General features: G+C 36.0%; 1 protein-coding gene across 4 annotated transcripts; it reads right to left on the bottom strand.

Moving 5' to 3' along the window:
• Positions 1-4,316: 4,316 nt before the first annotated feature.
• Positions 4,317-26,786, bottom strand: LOC141491271 (uncharacterized). Of its 4 annotated transcripts, XM_074192031.1 has the most exons (7): positions 26,078-26,786; positions 20,245-24,408; positions 16,843-16,993; positions 13,073-13,118; positions 11,205-11,293; positions 8,404-8,464; positions 4,317-7,955 (listed from the first exon to the last, which is right to left on the bottom strand). In XM_074192031.1, the coding sequence occupies exons 2-6, from the start codon at positions 21,074-21,076 to the stop codon at positions 8,446-8,448; spliced, it is 1,137 nt and encodes a 378-aa protein (XP_074048132.1). In that variant the 5' UTR covers positions 21,077-24,408; positions 26,078-26,786; the 3' UTR covers positions 4,317-7,955; positions 8,404-8,445. The 4 variants fall into 4 exon arrangements, with proteins under 4 accessions (XP_074048132.1, XP_074048133.1, XP_074048130.1 ...); XM_074192032.1 differs by lacking the exon at positions 8,404-8,464 and having other exon boundaries at positions 4,317-7,988; XM_074192029.1 differs by lacking the exon at positions 8,404-8,464.
• Between the last annotated feature and the right edge of the window lie 267 nt (positions 26,787-27,053).

Here is a 27,053-nt window from a genome sequence, read left to right as displayed (position 1 = left end):
CTAATCTTTTTAAAGTGTTTTTGTATCTATTTCACATAAAAGTGGGGTAGCTATGTGATATAGAGGATAGAGCACTAAGCCTGGAATCAGGAAAATCCAAGTCCAAATCCGGCCTCATAAACTCACTGCTGTGTGACCCTCTCAGTTTCTTAACCTCTCAGTTTCTCACCTATAAAATGATATAGAGTAGAAATGGCAAACCACTTCATTATCTTTGCCAAGAAAAACCCAATGAGATCATGAAGAGCCAGATACAGCTGAAACAACTAAGCAAAAATAATCATTTAACTTAGAAATTTAATTCTATTTATATTAAAATGGCCAAATAAATTCATATGAAATCATCAGTTTATTTTAATTTTCAGTTGCAAATTCTTTTCCTTCCTCCACACTACCTCCTAAGATGTTAAGAATGCGAGACCCCATCATGCAAATGAAGTCATTCTGCATCTGCTAATAAAAACACCCATCAACTTCACATCTCATTCCTGAAGAGTATCAAAGCCACAAAACAACACCAATCAGTCCCTTTTTTGAATTTCTCTTCTTGGGTGGCTTACAGTTATATAAGCAGCAACTTTAGCAAAACTCTTGCTCTCTATCATTGGCCCTGCTGCATCCAAGACCTAGAGAGAGCCAGGAAAATTGTTTCTAACTCTAAGGGCATGTCCTGTCTTAAGGTTAAGTCAGCAACATCGGTTTTAAAAGGCAACACATTCAGTCTTCTTATCTATCATGCTACAAATTGTGTTCAAAACTTTTGTTGGCATTTTATCTGCCTGTTGACCAGAAGCTATTCTCTATAAACAAACTAATTGATGACCATTTCAATTTGCTATGTCATGGCCACAACGAACAAGGTACCAATAACTATTAAGAATGATAATATCCAAGAATCATGTTTTTGCAGCCTTTGGTCTTCAGTCTGAGGCTAATATCAAACACTTTGAGCAAATGACCTTTTCCAAAATCTGTTCTTTTGTCAATACCAGTCTCAGAGGGTAGAGTGGATCGTATGTCAATCATTTTATAATTAAGGTTTAAGCTTGGGTCTGAAGTCTTATTCTTCACTACAAGCAGATCATTTTTCTGCTAGTGTACTCAAAAGCTTTATTAGGTATCTGATTTCCTATAGGTAAAGTTTAGTAAAGAATCTGAAGAAATACATGGGCACAAGCTTGTGGTATAACAGTAAAAAAGTCACGGGCTTGGGAAGGATGGAGCACTTGGACTGAAATCACAAAGATCTAAGTTCAAATCTGGCCTCAGACACTAACCAGGAGACCCTGGATAAGTCATTTAAGTTCAGTCTCCTCATCTATTAAATGATCTAAAAACCTCCCAGAATTGTTGTGAAGATCAAGTGTGATAATATTTGTAAAGCACAACAGCAAGCCCTACATAAATGTTAACCATTATTATTATTATCACTATTAAAGAAACATGGGTTTGAATCTTAGTTCTACCATTTATATATGTGACCATGGCCAAATTAATTTACTTCTCTGAACCTCAGTTTCTTCATTTGTATAATGGAACTATTAAATATTTAGGTCACTTATTTCACAAGGTTGTAGGGAAAAAAAAGTTTTTCAAATTGTAAAATACTATACAAATATGTCATTGCTATTATCACAAATGGTTTTTAAGATTATTGCCAGCCTATGATATGGCAGATGTTTCTGTCTATCAGCACAATATGTATTCTTGTAGAGTATATCAGCATTTAGCCCATTCTGAGGGAGCTGCTCCTCCATGTTGTACCTTTAAAACATTGGCTTCAGTCACTGGATCAAAGCATCTTAACATTTGGGGTTAGAATGAACCTTAGAAGTCATTTTAGTCCATTTCCCCCAGTTTTAGAGATGAGAAAACTGACGAGACTCAGAAAGGGAAAGGATATTTGCTCAGTCACCCAGGAAGCAAATAATAGAGCCAGTACATAGGTGTGTACTCTTAAGTTCATGGGGACTAGGGGAACAAAAGTAAACTATTCTACTCTCAAGATGCATATTATCCATGTATGAAATGCTAGAATCAGAATATTGCTGGTTTAGTTCACTCATAAGCCTAATTACAAAAGGGACCTCTAGACCACTGGATGTTACCATCTTCATTCACTACCACTAAGATTTCCAAATCACTGGGTCAGTGGATCCTAAGGAACAAGAGAGCTCCCATCCACCCTACAGATGACTCTTCCTAGACATGAGCTCTCCTTGCATTAGAATTTAGTGACTTTTTTGGGAGAATCAACTATCTCCCTTTCTATTTTGTATTAGCCTATTGCTAACTAATATGGTATATGTATTATAAAAAGTGTAACATAATATTCTAATACAACAATTAGAAGATCTACACAAACCTTGGCAGTATTTTAAAACTTAAGACAGGAGCAGCTAGGTGTCGCGGTGGATAGAACACTGGCCCTGGAGTCAGGAGTACCTGAGTTCAAATCTGGCCTCAGACACTTAATAATTACCTAGCTGTGAGCCTTGGGCAAGCCACTTAACCCCATTTGCCTTGCAAAAAACCTAAAAATAAATAAATAAAAGCAAATCTTAAAAATTGATTTTACATGTAATTGAGAAAAAATAAAATATTAAATTAAAAAAAGAAATAGAAAAAAGTCATCAAGTAGTAAGTTCTGGTTGTTGTTGTTATTTATTATTATACAAAGAATGAATGAGAAGCATCTTGGTATTTATTAAGCCATAGAGAGGTAAACCTTTATTTGCTACAACCTTAGTGAGTTTTTGATTGAAATGTTCTGTTTACTTAATAATTACCTAGCTGTGTGGCCTTGGGCAAGCTACTTAACCCCATTTGCCTTGCAAAAAAAAATATTCTGTTTAAAACCTAAAAAATGAGTCATTTTAAGAAACTATTTCTTTCATATGTAGATATTTTAGCTGATGAAAGGGGACAGAAAAAGTAAATTTTTGTAGGGAACACTAATAAAATCAGCCTCAGAAAAAATATTGTCTCTCATATAAAAATGCTTTTGGAGAGACAGACTGTTCTGAGAACATGAGAGAAAAATGCCTCTGAAATAACTACACTAAGAAGACCTATTTAAAGAAAAAGTACAAACTCAGTTGAAAAAGTATTATGATTCATCAGCCAATTTATAAGACTTCAGAGTTTCTAGGTTATAATTGAGAGATTAATAATCAAATAACTATTTGAGTACTTTGGAAGATTTGTATGAGAACCGATGGGGTTTCATATGATAAAAAGTTATAGTTAATGAGTTTTACATTATTAAAGAGATGGGTTATTCCTGATGAGATGGCATTTGACGCATTTAAAAAAATAAGAGATTGAGCTCAAAAACAACATCTTACACTACATAACACAATAAATTCAAAATGGATATATGACCTGAATATTAAAAATTATATTAATATGAAATCTCAGAAGTCAAATAAATTATGTACCTTTTATAGCCATGGGTATTAAAAGCTTCTGGGAAAACACAATACAGTATCTTCTCAATGGGAGAAAAGTATGGGAAAGCAGGGAATGAGAGAGTTTAGACCTTAAAACTTTTTTAAAAAACAAATCTTAAAAATTTATTTTTACATGTAACTGAGGAAAAAATAAATTTTAATTAAAAAAAGTAAATAGCAAAAAAAATCATCAAATAGCAAAAAACAAAAACATCTTTCTATCTTATTTTGAAGATAAGGATTTAGCAACCAAAAACATAAAAACAACTTACAATACAATGCAAATGAAATTAAAGGTTTTTTTTACAAACATGCTTCTATGGTGAGAAGGAAAGTCATCAACTGGAAGAAAAATCATTGAATCAACTATTTTTTTATGCCTGGTCACATGATTTATTAAAACAGTAAGCTAACTATGAGAGTGGTAGCATAGCAGAAAAAAAAAAGACTATAAGAAATCTTTGAATAGCAAAAGTGTAAAGAAACTTCTTAGCCTGACCAAACTCTTTTTCCCTATACTGTCTCTAATCAGGCAGATGTTCCAGAGTTTGGACCTATCTCCTGATGGCCTTGCTATCCCGGGCAGGGAGGGAGAGCAGCTGTCACTCTGTTTTTCCCACAATTTTTTAAGTTTTTTTGAGTTTTACAATTTTTCTCCTAATCTTGCTTTCCTCCCCCTGCCCCCGCCCTACAGAAGGCAGTCTGTTAGTCTTTACATTGTTTCCATGGTATACATTGATCTAAGTTGAATGTGATGAGAGAGAAATCATATCCTTAAGAAAAATAAAGTATAAGAGATAGCAAAATTACATAATAAAACATTGTCGTGTCCCCCCCCCCCCCCCCCCCCCCCCCACCCGCTAAATTAAAGGTAATAGTCTTTGGTCTTTGTTTCAACTCCACAATTCTTCCTCTGGATATAGATAGCCTTCTCCATTGGAGATAGCCCAAAATTGTCCCTAATTGTTGCACTGATAGAATAAGCAAATCTATCAAGGTTGATCATCACCCCCATGCTGCTGTTAGGTGTACAATGTTTTCTGGTTCTGCTCATCTCGCTCAGCATCAACTCATGCAAATCCCTCCAGGATTCCCTGAATTTCTATCCCTCCTGATTTCTGATAGAAAATTAGTGTTCCATGACATATATATATATGCCAGTTTGTTAAGCCATTGTTAAGCCATTCCCCAGTTGAAGGGGAATTTCCAATTCTTTGCCACCACAAAAAGGGCTGCTATGAATATTTTTGTACAAGTGATATTTTCACCCTTTTCATAATCTCTTCAGGTATAGACCCAGTAGTGGTATTGCTGGATCAAAGGGTATGCACATTTTTGTTGCCCTCTGGGCATATGAATCAACTATTTTTGATAACGAAAAAATATCCCAGTTATCAAATAACAGGTCAAAGGAAATGAACCAACAGTTATCAAAAAGAATTACAAACCCAATTAACAATAATACATAAAATGTTCATAACCACTAATAAAAGAAACAGAAGTCAAAATAAACCATCACGTCTAGGTAAATGGCAAAGCTATAACAAGAGTTAAAAATATCATGCTAATCATTGTTGATGGAGCTGTGAATTAGTACAACTACACACTGAAAAGCAATTTATAATTATGCAAATAAAGTGACTAAAATATTTATATCTTTAATTCAGAGAGGTGTGCACCCCATAGAGGCCAATGATTAAAAAAATAATTCCCATATATAAGCAAAATATTTATAGTAGCACTTTTGTGGTAGCAAAGAACTGGAAACAAAATACTTAGATGCCCATTGATAAGGGAAGGGCTAAATAAGCTGGGGCATTTAGGTGGCACAATGGATAAAGGGCAAGGGTTTAGAGTCAGTAAAATTTATCTTCATGAGCTCAAATCTAGCCTTATACACTTACCAGTTGTGTGATCCTTGGTAAAACACTTGACCCTATTTACTTCAGTTCCTCATCTGTAAATTAAGCTAAAAAGGAAACGGCAAACTGCTTCTGTATCTTTGCCAGGAAAACCCTAAATGGAGTCTTGAAGAATCCAACACAACTAAAACGACTTAACAAAACAAATTGTGGTACATACAAGTAATAGTACAATATTGTGCTGTAAGAAATGACAAATATGACGAATATAGAAACTTACATGAAATAAAACAGAATGAAGTAAACAGAGCCACGAAAATTATCTCCACATGACTACAATGTAAATGAAATGAAAAAATAAAACAACTAAAATGAATATTGCAAAATTAGAAAGAATGTAGCCAAAAAGATGTGAGATGATAACTCCCATTTTCTTTTGCAGAGTGCAGAAGTCCATAGGTATGGAACATTGAATAAATTTTCAACTTTTTGGCATATTGACTGGTTTTTTACTGATTCTTTTTTTCTCTTCTTCCTCTTTTTATTTAAAAATATTCTGTATTAATTATGATAAATCAGGGAGGAAAAGAAAGGGATATGGGGAAAATTTAAGTGACATCTATAAACTGAACAAAGGGAAATCTCTCAGGAGTGCTTCTGTTGACCTAAATAGCTTAAAAAGAGAGGAAAGAGTCTGGCAGAAAATAGATTTAGATCAAGATCTCATACCATATGCCAAAATAAGCTTTAAATGGATACATAATCTAAACATGAAAAATCATCTCATAAACTAGAGAAGAAAAAAATACTTTTAACAACTTTGCATACGAGAAGAATTCGTGATTAGTAAAGGGATAGAAGAGATTAAAGAAAATAAAATGGTCAATTTGTATGAATAAAACTGAAAAATTTTTGTATAAAATTGATACTGTTAAAATAAGAATAACAATTAAATGGGCAAATGCCTCTGCAGCAAAAAATATTTGTAGCAGGTTTTTTGGTTGTAGCAAAGAACTATAAACTAAAAGGGTACTTATTTCATGGGGAATAACTGAACAAATTATGGCATGTGAATATAATGGAAAATTATTGCACCTAAAGGAACAAAAGGGTTGTTATCTGGAAAACACAGGAATACTTTTATGAACTGATACAAAGTAAAGAAAACAGAATCAGAATAAAAACACACTGGAGGGGCTTAAAATCTCTGATTTTAATGATGACTAACTCCAAAGGACAGAAGAATAAGCATTCTAGCTAGCCACATTCTAAGTGGCTAAATAAAACAAACGTTTCTGGAAGAGAAAATGTGTAGACTTTTTTTTGCTTGCTTATGCTTATTTGTTTCAAAGGTTGTCCATTTTTTCCCCATTTTAATTTGATGTGAGGGATTTAAGAAAAAAATAGTAATGTTGAAAAGAAAATAGAATCATTAAAGCATCCTTAAAATTCACAGAAAAGAAATGAAAATTCAAAGGGAAACAAACCAAGCAAAACAGTTTCTAAAGTACCATGTTGAATTTATTATATGTATTTTAAAAAATCATGCTTTTGAAAGAGCTTTCCATTTGACCAATTGAGGTTTTGAGAGAATTAATTTTTTTGCATTTGCTCATTTGAGGATCTGAGAGAATTGTTCTCATTTTGTAATTGTCCAATCCTACTTTCTAAGGTTTTGTTTTCTTGTTGCAAGGTATTAATTGTCTCCCCCAAATTTTCCAGTTGAATTTTAAACTCCTTATTTCTTCAAGGAAGTCTTTCTGTGCTGGAGACCAGATTGTATTCTCCTCAGAGGTTCCAGGTCTCTCTGGGTTGGGGTCTTTCCCTTCCAGGAATTTTTCTATGGATCCACCTTTCCACTGACCCTTCTTCATTATTCTAAGACCTTGAGTTGGGTGGGGCTGGTTCACCTGGGCTTGGGATCTCTAAAGGCTTTATTGAGTGCAGTTTCTCGGCTGGCCAGTAGGAGGTGCTGGTTGCCCTCTCTGGGGTGTCTGTGACCTTGGTTGAGAGGCCTTCTCCCTTTGCTTGAGGGAGGGAATTGGAGCTATTGAATTCTTTTGCCTTCAATCAATGGTGGGCTTTACCCTGGCCTGAGGTGATTCCTCAGCTGGGCTGGTTCTTTGGCTCACACACCGGGGCCTGAGGCAGAAATAATTTGCATTTGTTTGGGAGGAGGCCTCTGTGCAATGGAGGCGTGGGCTCAGAGTTTCTCAGACCTGAGGAGCCCAGGGATGGTGTCTGCAGTTCTCCTGCACCAGACCTCTCCCCGTAGCCCCTTCCCCAAGCTCCAGGGGGACAGCCCCAACACCAGCGCCTCTGCTTCCTCGCGGACCCAAGCCCCCTTCGTCCAGCCCCAACGCTGATCCAGCAGGTCCGGCTCTCGGGCCCTCAGACTCCCGGTTCCAATTCAGCTGTTGGTCTGGCTGATCTTCCCTGGGAGCTCAGACTCACCTGCTGGTACTCAGCCAAGGCTGCTGCGGGAGACAAATCCTGAGGTAGATTTTCCTCTCCTGGCTTTTCTTTCTGGGTTTCCTGGTTCGGATTTCTTTTAAGAGGTTTGTTTCATGTGATAGATGGGGAAGAGATCAGGAGACTTTAGAACTGTGCCTGTCTTCTCTCCGCCATCTTGGCCGGAAGTCTGGAAACAAAGTAAAGACTGATGGAGTGCTATCTGCGGGGTGGGGGTGGGGGAGGGAAGCAAGATTGGGGGAAAACTGTAAAACTCAAATAATATCTTTAATAAAAATTTTTTTAAAAATCATGCTGCAGGTAACAAATTTAGAATTTCACATACAATCTTTATTATGTGAAAATCATTTCTTTCTTTTTGTTTTTGTCTGGCAATGGGGTTAAGTGACTTGCCCAAGTTCACACAGGTAATTATTAAGTGTCTGAGGCTGAATTTGAACTCAGGTCTTTCTGACTCCAGGGCCAGTGTTCTATCCATTGTGACATCTAGCTGCTCCTGAAAATCATTTCTTGAAGGGGCCTATTAAATTAAGACTAAAAATAACAAATTTCCTTTGAAAACAAGTTCTGTATCTGATATTTTTTCAGAGAACACAGACACACACAGAAATACATACAGAGATAATTTTCTCAGCATTCTGCCAAGGATGGATGGATACTTAAAAAATCTTCAGTGGTCTGAGAGGAGAAGAGAGAAGCTTCAAGATTAGAAAGGGAGCAGTTATCAAACAAGGAATTTTGCCTAGCAAGTGATTCATGGAGACTAAAATGTCCTAAGGAGGTCTATAGTCTAGTCATAAATTGTCCCAGACAAATGGCTTTCCTAAAAGTGGGCTTCATTACTACGTTTCTGTATATGTCCAATTCTTCCCAGTAGAGTGTGACCCAAATTATGGCTGGACTATTAATATGTTGATTATTCTTGCTCTAGCCTTCTATTGAGTGAATGTTGAGATTAGTCTTGTCTTTGTTTTCTCCTTTAGTGTTTCTTTCATATTTGAGTCATTGGTATTATTGTGATATTGAATCAATGGGAAGCACCTAGATGGGGCTCAAGAGTGAAAGCTGCATTTAAGGAGAATATATTTCCCCTTTTGTTGCCAAGCTGTTTCAGTTGAGTTCAATTCTTCATGATCCATTCTTTGCAAAAATATGGAGTAGTTTGCCATTTCTTCTCCAGATCATTTTACAAATGAGGAAAATCAGGCAAATAGGATTAAAATAGGATTAAAGGTAATGTAGCTATTAAGTTTTGAACTCAGGTCTTCTCAATTCCAGGCCCTATCCACTGTGCCACCACTGAACCACCTAGCTGGACCCATCAAATATTGTGTATATATAAAGTAAATTCCTAATTTTTAAATCACAGGATAGATTTCTTTTCACCACAAATTTTTCTTTAACTACATGTTCTCTAACTTTTTTAAAGGTGTCACTGACATTCCCAGTTCTAACTTTGTGACCAAATATAACATGTAAGTTTCTAGCTTTCCCACCTCAAATAACATTGGCCTTATAATGAAATGTCTTCTGATCTTCTGGAGAGGTGGTTACCTCTCATTACTTATGTTTAATAAATGTTATTTCACCACAAGTTGTCCATCACATATAGACATGATGATGAGGTATGAGTCAGGGAAAACAAGTTAATTTTGTCCAAAGGAAAAAATTAAGTAGAAGAATTAATAGTGAAAAGCTAAAGCACCTGGTTCCCAATTTCTGCAAACCACAGGTTAGATCCAAAAGTTATATTCATCTATGTACTATTTGCTATATTTCTAGTCTGAGCAATAAAGGACCGATGAGTCAAGCATCATCCTGAGATGGTAATGGACCAATTTTGACATGAATAGCTTCCAGAATCCCATTTCCTGCATTCTAAAAACAAAGGCAATCCCAAATCTTGATGATTACAAAATATATTTACCTGTTTTAGAATTTAAAATAAAATTATAATGACTAAGAATAGTCCTAGAATTTGTACTTTACCAATAAGCTGCTTTGTTGTTCTAAAAATATTCTTAAGTTCAAGTCAATTTATTAATACCTACTGTGTCCAAAGCATTATGCTAATTCATGGTGATGCTAAGTCCCAATCATCAGGAAGCTTACATTCTATTGAGATGTAAAACATATCTATCTCCCCAGGAAGAGGGTAGGTAAGTTCATGGGTAGGGGCTAGAAGGTGCTCTACCCTACCCCTATATAAACAATATCTATATCTATATATTACATATAAATGTAGTAAATAACTGAGTTATTCCAAAGTTCAGCAGAAGTGAGCATTCCAGGGGTTGACTAGGTTTTAAATTCATTAAATTAACAGTTCACCTCTATCTTCCCTTCTCTTATTTTTTTCCTCTACTTTCTGAGGTGCATGAGAAGCAAAAGACCAAAAAAAAAAAAAAAAAAAAAGGCTATGGAGCTGGCCATGGTGCTAGGAAGATCTATGAACCTTAGTAAGTCACTTAATATTTCAGTGCTCTTGGCAACTCTCTAATATTTTAAGTTTCAGGGAAGGCACAGTCTTCAACTTGTAGAGAGCTATTCATGCCAATGAAGTCACAGGAATATAGGCTGGACTTATCTCTTAGTGACATGGCAGAAGCTGGGAAACAAACAATGAAAAAGTATTCATAAACTAATTTTTCCTTCCATAGTCTAGTTAAGGTGACATACTCTGGATTTCCAGGACCACAAAGAACACTGATAAACTACTCAAAGTTTAAATGTGAGCAATAAAGAAGCAGGTACTATGGTAGTTGGATAGAATTTAAGCTTGTCAGTGGTGGTGTCAGTACCATATTCAACATATTAAATGTTGTCATTCTTATGGAATTACCACATTCTATAAGAAACAATAGGTTATTGATCCACCTGTGTTACTTAAATCAAATGAGATAACATATGTAACAGTTCTTTCCAACCTTCAACCATTATTCAAATGGTAGTTCTGGTGTCTGGTATTTTGTTTCCTCTAAAGTTAAGATGGTAAGCTCTTAGAGGATAAAAATAACATCCGATTTTCATTCTGTTTGTCTGGTTTGTCGTTGTTCTGGTGTGTCCAACTCTTCATGACCCCAGTTGAGGTTTTCATGACAAAGATACTAGAGTGGTTTTCCATTTCCTTCTCTAGTTCATTTTACAGATGAAACCGAGGCTAACAGGGTTAAGGAACTTGTCTCTGGTCACACAGCTAGTGTCTGAAGCCAGATTTGAACTCAGGAAACTTGGTCTAGTACTCTATCTTGGTGCCTCCTAGTTGTTCCCTACCTGCTTATTTTCTCACATCTTCCCATAACAATTGGTACAGTAACTTACATCATACAATAATTATTTTTTAATTTATTAATGAGAAAAAATTTCCTAAAATTCAAAGGAAAAGTTTCTTTAAGTGAATCCAAACAGAAATACTTACAGAACAGGATGAACAATCAACTCTGGACTATATGCCTTAATCACAGGAGCTGCATCTTTGGTACAGAATACATGGGACAGATCAGCACCCTGGAAATAATTAGAAGAAGATAAACATTCTAATAAGACAGTGTGGATCTGGATCTGGAGTCAGGAGGATTTATGTTCAAATCCTGAACCAAATACAACTGGATTTTTGACTCAAGAAAGTCATTTGTTCTGTCTACCTCAGTTTCCTCATCTGTAAAGTAAGAATAATAATAGCACCCCATCTCAGGGTTAATGGAAATAGAAAATGTGATATTTGTAAAGTGCTATACAAACCTTAAAGGGCTTTTTAAATGCTAAAAATGTAAAGTGAAAGAACAAAAGCAAAAATTTGAGGGCTGTGCAATTACAAACCAAGAAACTTGACTTTGAAGAATAGTTAATACACCTCTATCTCCTCTCTTTGTAGAGAGGTGTGACAATTATATTTATGGAATAAGGCATACTTTGTCAGATTCAGTTGAAATATTTTTTCTTTGTTAGTTGTTTCCCTCTTTTCCCGCTTCTAACATTTATTCCACCAGGGTAGAGTAATTTAACCCGAAGTCTGTGAATTTGGTTATTTTTCATATTTTTATAATCATGTTTCAACATAAACTGATTTCTTTAGCGATCCCTTTTATTTTATTCTTTTAAAAATATTTTATGCATCTAAAAGCATTTTTCTGTAAATGGATCCATAGCACAAAAAAATGTTTAACAGCTCCTGCAATAAGGTATTCCACAAGGACCAAAAATAGTGTTACTGTAGCTTTAATAGTCAAATGGAATATTGAGAAAAGGGTAATAAGTTATAGTTGAAACCATCATTCCTCTTTATAGAGTATTTTACAATACTTCTCCCAATGGCACCAGGAAAAGTGTTTTTAACTTTAATCCATTAGAAAATCAGAGATAAATTCTGAAAAAGGCAGAAAGAAGCAGAGAAGATGCTTTTTTCTTGTGGGAACTGACAATTTAATATATGAATAAAAAAATTCTATGTGCACAATTAGTAGTAGTTGTACTATTAATAGTACAACCTGGAGAGATTATTACTGAGATGGCTAAATAGAATGAAAAAGACTTTCAAATTCATTCTCTTGGGAAATAAATTAACTTAATATTGATGAGAAATAATAAAGGAAATTCTTAAGAGACTAATGAGTATGGTGAGTGAGCTGAATGTTTCTAAAAGTGGAGAAGTTATTTCCTGAAATTGTGAGGATTTGAGGTGACTGATTGGCTGAAATCTTTCATGCAACCAAACTACTGTAAATAATTTTGTCTTTCTTATTACTGATTAATTAATAAATACTATATTCAATAACTTTAATTTTTTTAAATCATAGAAGATTAAGGGATCTATTATATAGAGAAGAAATAATAACATGTATTAGGAAAGAAGATTTCTCTAGTTTATTCAAAAAATAATGTTTAATAAACTTGGGAGAAGGCTTCATGAAAAAGATTGCAAGTATATTAATAAGACAGTATCAAAACACACCCCTATATTGTTCATAATCTTAGGATAAAAAAGATTACATATGGAATCAAGGAGAGACCAATAATTGAAGAGTGGTCCACTCTTTTACACATGCTACACCCCCCTCCTAAAAATTCTTTGTTATAAGCAATAACCCTCTAGATAGGGGAAGGATATACATGGAAATTGATATAAAACAAAAAGATAACAAGAAGTTTACAAAATAATTTTACCAACTGAAAACACATCAAACAAAACTAATGTTCAGTACTCCATCAAAAAACAAATGCTTTATTCAGATTTCTTCATTCAAATTCTTATATAGACATGCAGTTAAGAAATTTAAATAAACATACCACTTTGAGGGCCGAAATTGCTGCAAAGTATGGAGCTCCTGTGTACCTAAAAAAAAAAGATATTAAATGTTTAAACTCAGAAATCTTATAAGATTCCTCAGGCATCTCCAAAATTCATTTAGGCATACTAGAGACCATATGAAATGCAAAATTAAATCAATTAGCAAAAACCTCCACTTAAGGCTCATCCATAAAAATATAAGTATAAACAAAAAAGTCTTAATACCAAATATATGAGGAACAACAACTTCGATTCACTTTTCTTTATGCTATTAGCTTATCTAAAATTTGCATAAATTATACCATATCTACCAGGATAGATCAAATGATATATTTTCAAATCTTAAATCACTGTATAAATGTCACTTAGTAGGTGGTACAGTGGATAGTGTATCCAATCTAGAAGCAGGAAGACGACTTATCTGGGTTCAGACCCTGAGCAAATGACTTAACCTTCTTGCCTCAGTTTCCTCATCTATAAAATGAGCTGTAGAAAGAAATGGCAAACCATTCCTTTATGTTTAACAAGGAAACAAGCAAAGTCAGACACAACTGAAAATTAGCAACATGAATGTCAATTATTATCAAAATGTTCTCATGAAGTTAGTTAACAGTCAAAATTTTTCATAATTCTATGTTCTTCTGCCTAATTGAAAAATTCAAGGTTATTTGAAAATTCTGTGTTAAGATAGTGATCAAGGGGCAGCTAGGTGGTGCAATAAATAGAACACCAACCCTAGAGTCAGGAGGACCTGAGTTCAAATGCAACCTCAGATACTTAATAATTAATTACCTAGCTGTGTGACCTTGAGCAAGTCACTTTATCCCCATTGCCTTGCAAAAAAAATAAAAAAGATAGTGATCAAATGTTTGATTTATTAAAAATTTTGAGAAAGGAAAAGGTATGACCCCCTTGATTTGTGATTTCATTAGCTCAAGGAACTCATGGTACAGAAATTCCCTCAATGCAGAGATACAACTACTCTGTAATGTACAGTCTTAGAAAGTTCCTGAAACAGTGTCAAAATAAGTAATTTGTCCCTGGTCTCAGAAACTAAAATATGTCTGAAGAAGAACCTATATCTTTCACCCTCTAAAACTGCTCATCTCTCTATTATATTATGCTATTTTTCAATAAGGCAATTAAAAGACTTACTTGGATCATTTTAAAATTTCAATCATACTATATTTAAACTAAGAATGTTTTTCTGTGATCTTTCATTCAATAGATATTTCCTCAGTGTCTATTAAATATACAAGTAAGCAGTTACTCACCAGTAACAGACACAGACAGACACAGAGACACAGACACACACACACACACACACACACACGCTGAGTTTCCAAAATAGTCAATGACCAAATTCACAAAAATAGTGATCAAAGTATAGAACTAAATGTAGTTTATTCAGAACAAACACTGAAAAATAGCTTCCATTTTATTAAGGTTATTAATGTGTAGGCCTCTTGAGAGTTTCAGTGAAACTTGTACAATAAAAATAGCATTGTAAAAAGAAACTGAAGCTTTCAAGGGATCAATGATAACAAAAGCATGCTATGCATGATAGACTAAGTATAATGATATCTTTTAAAATATATGTATATATATATATATATACATATATATATGTGTGTGTATGTGTATGTTCAGTGTAGAAATTTACCTTACTTGTCTATTCATTTTTGTTACAAAGACTTTTTTTCCCTTTGTTTTTGATGGCAGAGAGATAGTAGTGAGAGGGAGATAAATTTGATTTTGTCAATTGGAAAAAATAAAATTTAATAAAAAAAAAACCTCTAAGAAAAAGTGGCATTCAAAAGGTAGAGAGAGTATACTCTAAATGGAGCATGAGAGGTCTCCTTTATGGGATATATAAAGAACTGATTCATATTTATAAAAATTAGAACTATTCTTCAATTGAAAAATGGTCAAAGTATATGAAAATCCAGGCTATCAATAACCATATGAAAAAATGCCTTAGATCATTACCGATAAAAAAAATTTCAATTAAAACAACTCTAAGGTACAAACATACTCATCAGATTGACAAAGTTGACAATAATGGAAAATGATAAATGCTAGAGGGTTGTGAGAAAACAGATACATTAATGCATTATTTGTTGGACCTGTGAACTACTGGAAAGCATTTGGAACTATGCCCCCCAAATTGTTAAACTGTGCATATCCTTTGATTCAGTGATATTAACACTAGGTCTATAACCTAGAGGCCAAAGAAAAATGGAAAGAGTCCCTGTGACTAATAATATACTAACTGTTTTGGTATGGCAAAGACTTGGAAATGGAAGTGGTCCCCTTCTACTGAAAAATAGCTATGCAATCATATTTAAATGTGTTAAAATACAATAGGCCTGGAAGAAATGATGAGGGAGTGCTTTCAGAGAAACTGATGATGACCAAAGTGAACAGAAGAAGCAGAATAACTTCAATAGTAACAATACTGTAGAGACTCATTTTGAATGAGTGAGGAAATTTGATCAACATAAGGACCAACCACAATTCCAGAGGACTTGTGATAAAACATGTAATCCACCTTGTAATAGAGAAGTGAGATACATACAGTGAAACATAATTTCTTTGGACATGGTCAATGCTACAATTTGTTTTGCTAAACCAGGCTGGGGAACCTTTGGCCCATAGGCTGCATTGATCCAGCACTGCCAAGGCAACTGAAAGCAGGGACTCAAAATTCAATAAATCTAGTAGCTTTTTGGGGTGAATTAATTAAACATTTGACCAAATATAGCCAAATAAATATCCCAATGGCTCTTGGCAACAAAAATGGTTCCCTAAACCATACATATTTCTAACAGGGGTTTTGTTCTTCTTTTCTAAAGTAGTAGAGGAAAAGATGAAAGTAGATTTTTGTTTGAAAATAAGTATTTTTTTTTAAAGTAGCATGGAAAGAAAAGATGATTTTCCCGTTAGTCTTTGGTGATCTTTTGGTGACAATGAAAACTGCTGGACTATTTTCAAGACTAAACTCACACGTCACATGAAAATTGACTATTTGGAAAGAAAAAACTAAGTTCAGTTCTTCCCAAGAACTCTTAAATGTCCTTAAAATGTTAGTTGTTGCTGATGCTGTTCAGTCATGTTTGACTCTTCAAGAACTTGTGGACCTCTGTCCATGGGTTTCCTTGGCAAACATACTGAAACAATTTGCCATTTCCTTCTAATAGTGGCAAAAAGAAGCAAAGTAACTTAACCAAAATCACACAGATGTTTGTGCCTGCTTATGAGCAGGCACTCCTACATATGACTCTTAACAAATTCATCAATTCATTATGGTGGAGCTGACAACAAATTTTTAAATAAAGACTGAAGACCTTAAAAAATCATCAATCTGAGAGTTAGAGGGATCCATAGGTCACCTAAGCTAGTGATGCCAAACTCAAAAACCAGAAACTAATCCCTGGGGAATCATCTATTGACTTACAAAACCACAAATTAACATTATCTATGTTGTACTGTATTTTTTTTAATCTGATACTTCTGATCCATCCCAATCCCTGCACTACAAATAAGAAAAGGGAAGTGTATCAAAAAAAAAAAAAAGGGACTTGTCCAAGGTTATACAGAAAGTTAAAAGCATAAGGAAAACCAGGTCAATAATCCTGAACTGATCCCTAATCCAGTAATTCACTACACCATAGGTACCTCTCCATAACTAAGTATTTTAATAATATATTTGGAGATTAAAAATTATTACCACATGACCCTAAAAGTAATTTAAAACATTTCAACTTACTCTTGGCAGCCTCCAACTATGCCTATTCTTCCATCTTGACCTTTATGCTTTTTAGTAGTTAAAGAGGGTGTAACATTTCTCACCAGCTGAAAAATATTCTCCATGTTCTTTACTGAGTGTACTTCGTGTAGTGAAAATGATCTCTCTAAAACTAAAGGAAAAAATACATTATCATTACTACAGAAAGGTAATTTCTAATTTTAGTGTAGAGGGTGCGCAGACATATAAGAACAATCTCCATAAATAATCAAAAACTTTCAGAAAGTTATTTTAAAATTCTAACAGCTTTTAGATTATTAATATTTTCCTTAAAGTTTTTTCAACATATTGTTGTCATATTACAATGCTTGACACTTTTAACACAGACTTTAAAAATTCTGAGAATCCCCATATATTTATAGAAACAATTATTTTTCATGTAAAATTGAAGTATAGTTTTTGAAAACTTTACTTTCAGCCATTAGACATTTTGGGTGACAATTTGAAAAGAGCAGAAAATAGAAAAATCTGAAACTTCCCTCCCATATTCCCAAGCAGTCATCTTAAAAACAAAAAAACCTTGGAGGCAGAATACCCGAGTTCAAATTCAATATGTATCCCTGGGCAAGTCATTTAACCTGTTTGTCTCAGTTTTCCTCATCTGTAAAATGGGGATAATATTAGCTCTTGCCCCCCCAGGATTGTTATAAGGATCAAGTGAAATAATTGTACAGTGTTTAACATAGAGTCTACTACGTAATAAACACTATAAAAATGCTAGATTATGATGATGCTGTCTTATTTACTCAACATTTCAAAGGGCATGCCAGCCATTTCAAATAAATACAAATAAATTTTATTAGTTATGTTTTACTGTTAAGCTAGGTATTCATTATACCCCATTTTGAAAAGCTTTTCCAAATATATTTCTAAAACTTGTTTAGATGCTAATTATTCTAAGTAGTAGAGAACAACTGCTGTGCCAAATATAGGGTATTCAATTTATTTTAATCTAATTTAAGTGGCATTTTAAAATCAGTTAACCCTTCTGAAACTTTCTTAATTGGTCTTGCTTGATAAATTTCCTGTTATAAAGTTCTTTGTAGTTGCACAGTCAAAAGACCTTGGCCACAAGTTCAGAGAGTGTCAGCTGGGAAACAGAGACATCACAAATTGAAGCTAAAAAAAGGAACTTTGCAAACATATGCCACATTTTCTTAGCTCTCTGCCAAAAACACTACGCACTACAATTAACTCATTTGCTGAAAAAATTAAAAGGAGTTTTCACAAGTTCAACTGAAGGCAGAAAGCTGGCAAAAGGCTTTCTTCTAGAAAAGGTTTATATTTTTAGACTCTCTTCCAAGTTTATTTCTTACTCACTTGATTTTTATAATCTAGAGATAATGTAATGCAGATAATAGCTACAAAAATGAGATAGAGCTACAATTTCAGAGACTATTGATGAAACATTAATTTAGCTATAATCATCCTGAACACCTTTATGAATTCAAATAAATTTAACATATGACTAATTTAGAAGAAAAAGTTTAAGAAAGAGCTAGACGTGTATAGTGGGGGGAGGGGGGGTCTCTCAAAACTCAGAAGATCTAGGGTCCAAATCCTACCTCTGAAATACTAATTATGTGCAAGTCATATAACCTCTTAAGAGTTATAGTCAATTCTCTAAGATTTCCAATTGCACAGAATGATCAATGGATATTATCCACCTAGATGCCAGAAGAAGGTCCCAACTTCCATTGGTAGAGGATATTTCCTCAACTGAGTTCGCTATAAGAAAGAAATCACAGATTCATTCTGTTCCTCCCCATATCAGAAATGCCAGGTCACCTTTTAGCTTTCCCACACCCTCACAATACTCACAAAATGCAATTATTGTTTAAGTCTTCAGTTGACACCAATTCTGTCCCAATAATAAACAGAGTGAGTTAATTCCTCTTTCCATCCCCATAAGTCTTTCATTAAAAAAGATGGACCAAATGAATTAAGAAAAAACATTTCCCATCTAGTCCCCCTTTATTCCCTTATTTATAAGTCTGCCAAGTAAGCCATACAAGGAAACCTGAAATTATCAGTCTCTTGGAACCCAAGACTAGAGCTTTAAGTTTCCTACAATTTATCTAAATTTTATTCATAGGTCTTTTGAATTCTTCCTCCTTTCCCTGCTTTCCTGATTTTTCCACAAGTAGAACTAGCAAAAAAAAAAATCTTTAAAGATTTTACTGTTTTCTGAATGGGTTTCCCCCCCTTTACATAATTAGATTTAGCTACAGTTCCAGAACTGCTGAATCCTGATTGTTTTCTTTTGTTAAAGAACAGAAAGCACCAAAAAATCCACAATTTCCAAAGCCACAGTTTTATAAACACAAGTTACAATTTACAGTTTTATATATCAAGGATCAGAATTTTGCCCGTTTCACCAAAGTACCTATAACAAAGAGGCAGAGAGCGAGACTTCAGTAATTTAGGAAATAAGTCTAAGGAGCCTGAGATTCGGGTTAAATGATTTGCCCAAGGTTATATAGCTCATACTGAAAAGGTAAGATCTGAGCTCATCCTCTGGACTTCAAAAACAGCATTTTATACACTGAACTAGAAGCATCAAAGATGAGACTTTTGAAAGCAGTTGCAAAATTCACTGGGAGTGACCCAAACCAAATCAAAATGAATTGAGAAATGTTTAACAAAATGAATTAAAATACAACAATGTTAAATTGTAGTTTTCTAAGTCATTATGCAGACCACAGGGATGTTTCTATTTGAATTTGATACTACACTGGCTCTCATGGACTAAAAAGAAAAGTATATCTATGTGTGTGTATCTATCTACTTATCTATGAATATTCATTCTACATATATATGTATGTGTATAATCATATATCTGTGTATGAATGTATCTATATTATGAACACATTATACATACACATGCATGTACATATGTGTGTATACATATATACATGTGTGTATGTGAATGACATGTCTATATATAGTCTATATGCCTCTCCCTCTCTCCCTACACAGGTCGAGGGAGACACATATACATACGCATACGCATACACACACACACACACACACACACACACAAATATAAAGTTATCCCAATCTGGAAAATCTGCATAAAATTTTTTGGCCCTCCCTTTGTACCAAAGAAAAAAAATCTGAATTTTTTCTTTTTTTTAGAAATGTAATCTTTACAGCACCTCATTGTAAAATTTGTACTAAGTATTTGGCCATATATGGTTCCATGTTAAATAAAAATACTGCATGAAAAAGAAATTAAAAGTTACAAAATAAATATGAAAAACTTTTAAAAATTAAACAAATTTGAGAAAAATAATATCGAACATACTGCACGGATAACAAGACATTTTCAAAAAACCTCTGAAATCCCCTACATATACTCACCATGAACCTGTGGTACATCTCTGCAATCTAACTGGAAATGAAGAAGTTGAAGGCTGCCTCTCTCTTCAATCTGTTTCTCCTGGGTTTCAGGAAACTCCCTAGCTGCCTCTTGACTGACAGATGCTGTCTCTTGATGGGCAGATGCTGCCTCTTCCTTCACTCTTCCATCGAATAGGCTAAGCCTTTCAGCAGATGCTGCTTCTTCACTCACTTTGACATCACATAGGATAAGCCTTTCAGTGGATGCTGACTCTTCCTTTACCTTCACTTTGCATAGGCTAAGTCTTTCATGGGGGGCTGCCTCTTCTACTTTTACATTGCATAGGCTAAGCCTTTTGGCAGATGCTGCATCTTCCTTTACTTTTAAATTACAAAGGCTAAACCTTTTTTTAAAATTTTCAAACCAGCCTTTGCTGGCCTGAAAATCTGTAGGGGTAGACTGTTCACCGTCATTTTCCTTTAGTAAATCATATAAGGACTTAGCCTTTTCTCGTATGATGCCAGAGTCTACTGGAATGCCTTTTTTAAAACAATCCTGCACCCAAAAGAATGTTGCCCTTTCTGCTCTGGAGAGATACGGATCTCTCGGTTTATGCAAATGCTTTGCAGTTGTTGGTGTAGTAGCAGCAATAGCTTCACGAATTTCCTTCTCTTTTTTCTTGATATGCCTTACTGTGGACTCATTAATGCAATAATGGCGGCCCACCGCGGCAGCAGTTTTGCCTGAGCGAAGCATATCTAACAAGTCTAATTTTTCCTTCAAGTTCATCACTTTCCTCTGTTTCTTGGGAGCACTTTTCAAACAACTAGGAATACTACGCTTGGGACCCATGATTTTAATAGAGTTTATAGCGTTTAAGTGACACAAGATAAGATATTCGAGATGCAAAGATCACTTGAGATCACCAGGAGATGTCAAATGAGACTGCCGTAAACATGCTTGATATCCCCAAACCAGTGCGTAGAACCGCAGTTCTTTTACTACAAATTTAATTTTAAGAAAAAATGTTGTGTAGCTGTTCATTTATGTTATTAAACAGAAAAAGACACACTGCACAGGTAATATAAAAAAATAACAGAACATATAGCTTATGCATTTATGAGTTACTAAATTTTTTAATATATCTACACTTCTAGCTTTCATGCATCATCTACTGGGTTTCACAATTTTTTTAAAAAACTAGCTTTTTATTTATTTTAAAAAAGAAAATGTGTCTATTTAAGGCATTAAAAGATAAAACATGTTGATGTTATACAGTACTATATTTTTATGCACTTTTGAGTTTCTAAAGTCTGTGTTGTCTGCTGGCCTTTGTGTGCCATCTGTGGCTTCCACAAAACTCTCCTGCAAATTCTCCTTTGCAATTTCTTTTTTTTTTGGGGGGGGGGGTTGCAAGGCAAATGGGGTTAAGTGGCTTGCCCAAGGCCACACAGCTAGGTCATTATCAAGTGTCTGAAACCGGATTTGAACCCAGGTACTCCTGACTCCAGGGCCGGTGCCTTATCCACTGAGCCACCTAGCCGCCCCTTTGCAATAATTTCTTATGCCAACCCAAGATATATCGAAACCAGTATGTAATGAGGAAGGGATAAGTGTGTGTGTAGATTTAGACATATTTATCCATGCTCTTTATGTATGGACCAAAATAGAGATTAATATCCAAAGCAGATTCAGTCTTCAAATATACAAAAACTATATTTAAATATACTTTATATTTTTAGAAGTTATCCGCTTTGGTTTACTTTAATTTATTTATCCAAGAATAGCAACAGCTATCGTGCCATTTGCTATTGTAATCTTTAATGTTATATCATTTCAAAGGCAAATGCATCACTAGACTACAACTGACTCTGTAGTAACCATGCCAGTCTTTTACAGAACTGCCAAAATTCAAAATGACTAGGATACATATTCTCTAAGATCTCTGATATTAATATCATTCCATAGTACTACTGTTTCTAAGTAAAAAAGTTGAATGATACTTAGAAATATCTTCCTTACATATAATTGTTCCATCACTTTAACCTGAAAATAGACAACTGGAGGGGAAAAGCAAAGAATCATTTGCATACCAAATTTATATAGTACATGTTAGTCACTAAAGTAATATTTTCCAACAGTCTAAGGTCTATCCCAAAGATTCTTAACTTGGGGTCTATGGACTGTTTGGGTTAAAGCATAGATTGCTGGGAGACCCTGAAGTTGTATTAAAAATAAATTCCATCATTATGCTAACCAGTCTCTAACTAAAATTTAATTTAAAAAAATACCATTTTTAAAATGGTATTTTTTTTTTGCAAGGCAAATGGGGTTAAAAGTGGCTTGCCCAAGGCCACACAGCTAGGTAATTATTAAGTGTCTGAGACCGGATTTGAACCCAAGTACACCTGACTCCAGGGCCAGTGGCTTTATCCACTGCGCCACCTAGCAGCCCCAAAAAATTGTATTTTTTTTAAAAAGGCCATTTTAATTAAAAAAAAAAAAATTTTTTCCAAGCAGAAGTCTTTTACTCAACTGCCAAAGGAATCTATAAGAATCCCTGCTGTTATCCAATGGGTCATATTGTATAACAATGCATAAAATCAAGACTAAATTAAATGTTTCTCTACTCTAAGAAGAGTCTTTGGAGAGTCAAATATTTTCCACACAGGCAAAACCCGATTAAATGAAATATGCCATATTTTCCAGCCATAAGAGCACTTCTTTCTCAGTTATGTCTAAAAATAATCTCATGACTTGTAAAGGTCACTTGTAACTGAAAAGAGTGATGTTTGTACAAAGAAATTCTATAGAATTATTAGATGAAAAAAGGTTAAGGTATCAAGAAATTCATAGAGAAAGAAATAAAAGATGATTTAGGAATATTAACTTGAAAACAACTTGAAAACAATAATAAATAATCCTAATTAAATTATCATCTGAGAATAAATTATTTATTTGTATTCCATTAAAGCATTTACACATAGTGGTGCCAACATTTTTAACTTACATTCAGTCTTAAAAATATACCTATTATCTAAACATTTGCAACAAGTGTTTTGATTTATTTAGAACCCAATAAAATATATTAGTAAAACACAACAGATGAGAGCAATTTAGTTAGATCTTAATATATTGCTTGATGTTAGACTAACATTTGTAACAAACAGCCTCAAGATGAAAAATAATATGAAAGGAAAATTTAAATTTAGAATATGTCTTCTTTTATTCTTGGCACTAACAAAAAGAAGTAAGGAACAGACTAGTGGGTAATAAATTTCTTAGACAAGCACCTTCTGCTAAATTTATAATGTGCTTACACATTGTATATCACTTGTCTTTATTACTAATCATATAAATTTCATTTGCTCCAAAAAATCATTACTAAAGAAAAGGCATAAAATATTTTATATAAAATAAGAAAAAACAAACCAACATAAAGCACAATCCAATATTTAGCCACCCTCCCATTTTCCTCCAGTAGGACTACAAAATCTGAATCACTACAGTTATCCCTTTCACATCTTCAGGTTTCCCCAAAGTTTCAATATAGCATGGGTCAGCACAAAAAATTGGGGAGTTTTGTGGAAGCCTCAGACAACACATGAAAACCAACAGATGATGCAGAGTCTATGTGACCAAACACTTAACACAAATTTCACAATAAGCTTCATAAAAGAGCAAGAAAAAAAATACAGACTTCTGTTTGGGAAGGGAAGTCAAAAAATTTTACAGTTGACAGATGGTGCTGAGCCCCTCCCCAGGCCCCCCTACCATGTGAAAGGGATAATTGTAAATGTTTGACTTTTTAGCTATATTACAAAATGTAATACCTATTAGTGCAGAAAGTGTTGCTGCCATAGCATATAATTAATATTCTCTCCATAGGATAGATGGTTTGCTCTCTGAGGCAGAGTTGTATGATCTGTGACCTTTGTGTCACAGTTAAAGAAATTGTAGCTAACATCTGTCCCAATTCTTGGAACATTCACAGCACTTGGGCAGTTTCTTGATGCTTGTCCTCAATTCTAAGCTTCTTTTTCTCATTTCTATAAAACTTTTCTTCTGTATCCATACTTTGTTGCAAGAACTCCTCCATCATTTTGTCCAGGGTCATGGTGGCATAAATTTTTGATCTTTTTGATTAAGGCAGAGGTAGGTAGTAGCTGGTCTCTGCTTAAACCCTGAATCAAAAAGTAGATATGAGTAAGTATTTACACATTCAAAGTTTTAATCAAGTGTAAGGTCATGTGACTTCAATTCAATCGAAACTTTCACAAAATTTCTTGAACAATAATTAATTATGGCTTAACTGACAAATATATAACAAGATAGCTGTTGCACAGGAGGGTCTGTGATCTGTTTTTAAAAAAAACCTTTTTCATCTGAGAAAACAAAGAACTCTGCTGCAATCACAGAGAAATGCTTTTTTAGCAAAAAATTGTGAAACTAGGGAGGAAAAGGACATCATTATCAAAGTAAGATAAATGCCCAATTTTTAGTGCATAGTATATAGTCTGCAAGAGCACTGAAAAAAAATTGAAAAACAATTCTTCAGTCACACTGCATTCTCACTCATCTCAGAGTAGCAATTTGTTTGAAAAAATGTGTAATCTCTTAAAGATCTTGTGCTTCATCCTGAAAATTAAACAGGAGAGTATTTTTCACCATCTGGTGATGGAGTGGCAAAGGCCGTACATGGAAGTTCAGTTAAGTTGGCCAGCAAAAACTGTGAATTACAAGATGTCTTAAGTCTATTTTCATAAATTAATTGGATTTGTAATCAGAAGTACTCTAATGCAAATATTCACTTTCTTTAGAAACACAGGCTTTAAGAGGAAGCTCAAATATCATCTTATAAATAGGAACATTATGACTAACTTAGATTTTAGAAAATAAAATTAAAATTGAACATCACTAAATTTTAAAAAAGAGGGATAATGAACATGACATTCACGAAAATACACACATTTTCATTGGGTTGCTTTCTAAAACTATAGAATAAATCCCAACTTATGAGAATGAAGGTGCAGCTTTTGGTAATCACTCCCTCTTCCTTTAAAGTGCAATTAATTTTGTTTCGAGAATCCATGGGACAGCTAGGTGGTGAAATGGATAGAGCACCGGTCAGGAGTCAGGAGGACCTGAGTTCAAATCCCACCTCAGGCACTTAAAAAAAATCACCTTAGCTGTGTGACTTTGGGCAAGTCACCTAACTCTATAGGCCTCATAAAAACAAAAAATGTCTCCCACTTCAGTTTGAGGATAACTGGAGGGAGGGAGGGGTGCCTCCACACTTGGATCAGGGGAATCATTAACCTGGGCTCTGGGACCCCAAAAAACTGCAAGGGAATTTTTTTGATGAACTACAAAAAAAAATGTTTAAAGAAAACAATACTTTAAATCATTTAAAGTAATCACTGATATATATACATATATATTTAACGCTGCACTAAAGTAAAACTTTCTCTAGTGATTAGGTCAAGTTAAGAAACGGCTGCATTGGCTACAAGCAAACAGCCGTTCCTGAAAAAGTTTTTACAAGTCAATTAGGAAACTGAATTTCCAAAGAATCAAAAACAAACCATTTTAAGTCACCTTCAGTTCATGCTTAACAAGGTAATTTTTAAAAAAAGGACATGCCAATCCCCAAAATTCGTATCTGCCGGTAGGGCAAGGCAGACATTAAAATAGAGAAGCAAACGCTAAGCTGAAGACGAAATTTATTTCTGAGAGTGAATACTGAAGTCTGGTGCTTCTCCTCTATGTACGTAGCAAGGGGTGTCGGTACGGGGCGGGGCAGGGGTCGGGCCCGGCGGCCACGTGTCTGGCGCGCCCCGGAGAAGTACTCACCCCTGCGGGGAGGCCCCGGACGCCCAGCGGGGCGCTCCGCCTCGAGGCGGCGTTTGGCAGGGGGTGCGCTTGCTCGCCGAGTCCTCTCTCCCCGCTCCCGTCCATCTTCTCGGCCTGGGGCGCCGTCCTCCTCCTCCTCCTCCTCCGGCTCCGAGTGCGCCGAGGCTCCCGCGGAGGCGGCGCTCCGGCCGGGCCGCAGACCTCGCGCGCATGCGCGCTCTTCCGGGGCCCGCCCCTTCCGCCGGCCCAGGTGGGCCCCCGTCACGGCCCCGGATGCTGGCGGTCCCCGTCCTTCCGTCCTTCACCCCAGCGGGGCAGGCCGCCCCCCCAGTCTTTTCCTCACGGTTCGGGGCGGGGAGGCAGGTGTGGCGGAGCACGCAACCGGCCCAAGCCCCAGCCCCGAGCAGGCCCCGGAGTCCTGGGGCCGGGCCGGGCCGCTCCGCCCGCCGCGGTCCCCCAGCCAGGCAAGGGAGGGGGGTCCGCCGGGCGCTCCGGCTTCTCCCGTCCGGCCCCGCTTCTTCCCAAGGCGGCAAAACCGGCCTCGCCTCCTCTCCGCGCGGCGCCGGCGACCTCCCAACCCTCCCTGCCGGGGCTCCTCCAGGCCCGGCCCGGCCTGGATCCGGGCAGGGCGCCGGGGGCCGGGCCAACGCCGACGGAGCCCGAGCTCCGCTCGGGTCCCCTCCCGCCCCGGCATCCCGCCGCTGCTCCCCCCGCCCCAGACGCACCTGAGCCGGGAGCGGCGCGGGGGAGGCCCCGGGCCCGAGCCCCCAGCTCTGCCCACCTTACCCTCCGCCAGCGGGGATGGGGACTGCGGGCGGGGCGGGGCGGGGCGCTGGGCGGTCTTTTAAAGCGGTCTCGAGTCCCCTCCCCCGCCCCCTTACCTAGTTTGCGGGCACAGGGGTGGGGGCCGCCCCGGGCCAACAAGCCGCAGAAGCGAGGAAGCGCGCTCATGGGGACGCTCTTCCGGGTTCCGCGG

Source organism: Macrotis lagotis, chromosome 6, assembly GCF_037893015.1.
Source record: "Macrotis lagotis isolate mMagLag1 chromosome 6, bilby.v1.9.chrom.fasta, whole genome shotgun sequence".
Lineage (NCBI taxonomy): Eukaryota > Metazoa > Chordata > Mammalia > Peramelemorphia > Peramelidae > Macrotis > Macrotis lagotis.
Note: the sequence above shows the minus strand (reverse complement) of the source record. Positions and strands in the feature narration are given on the sequence as shown.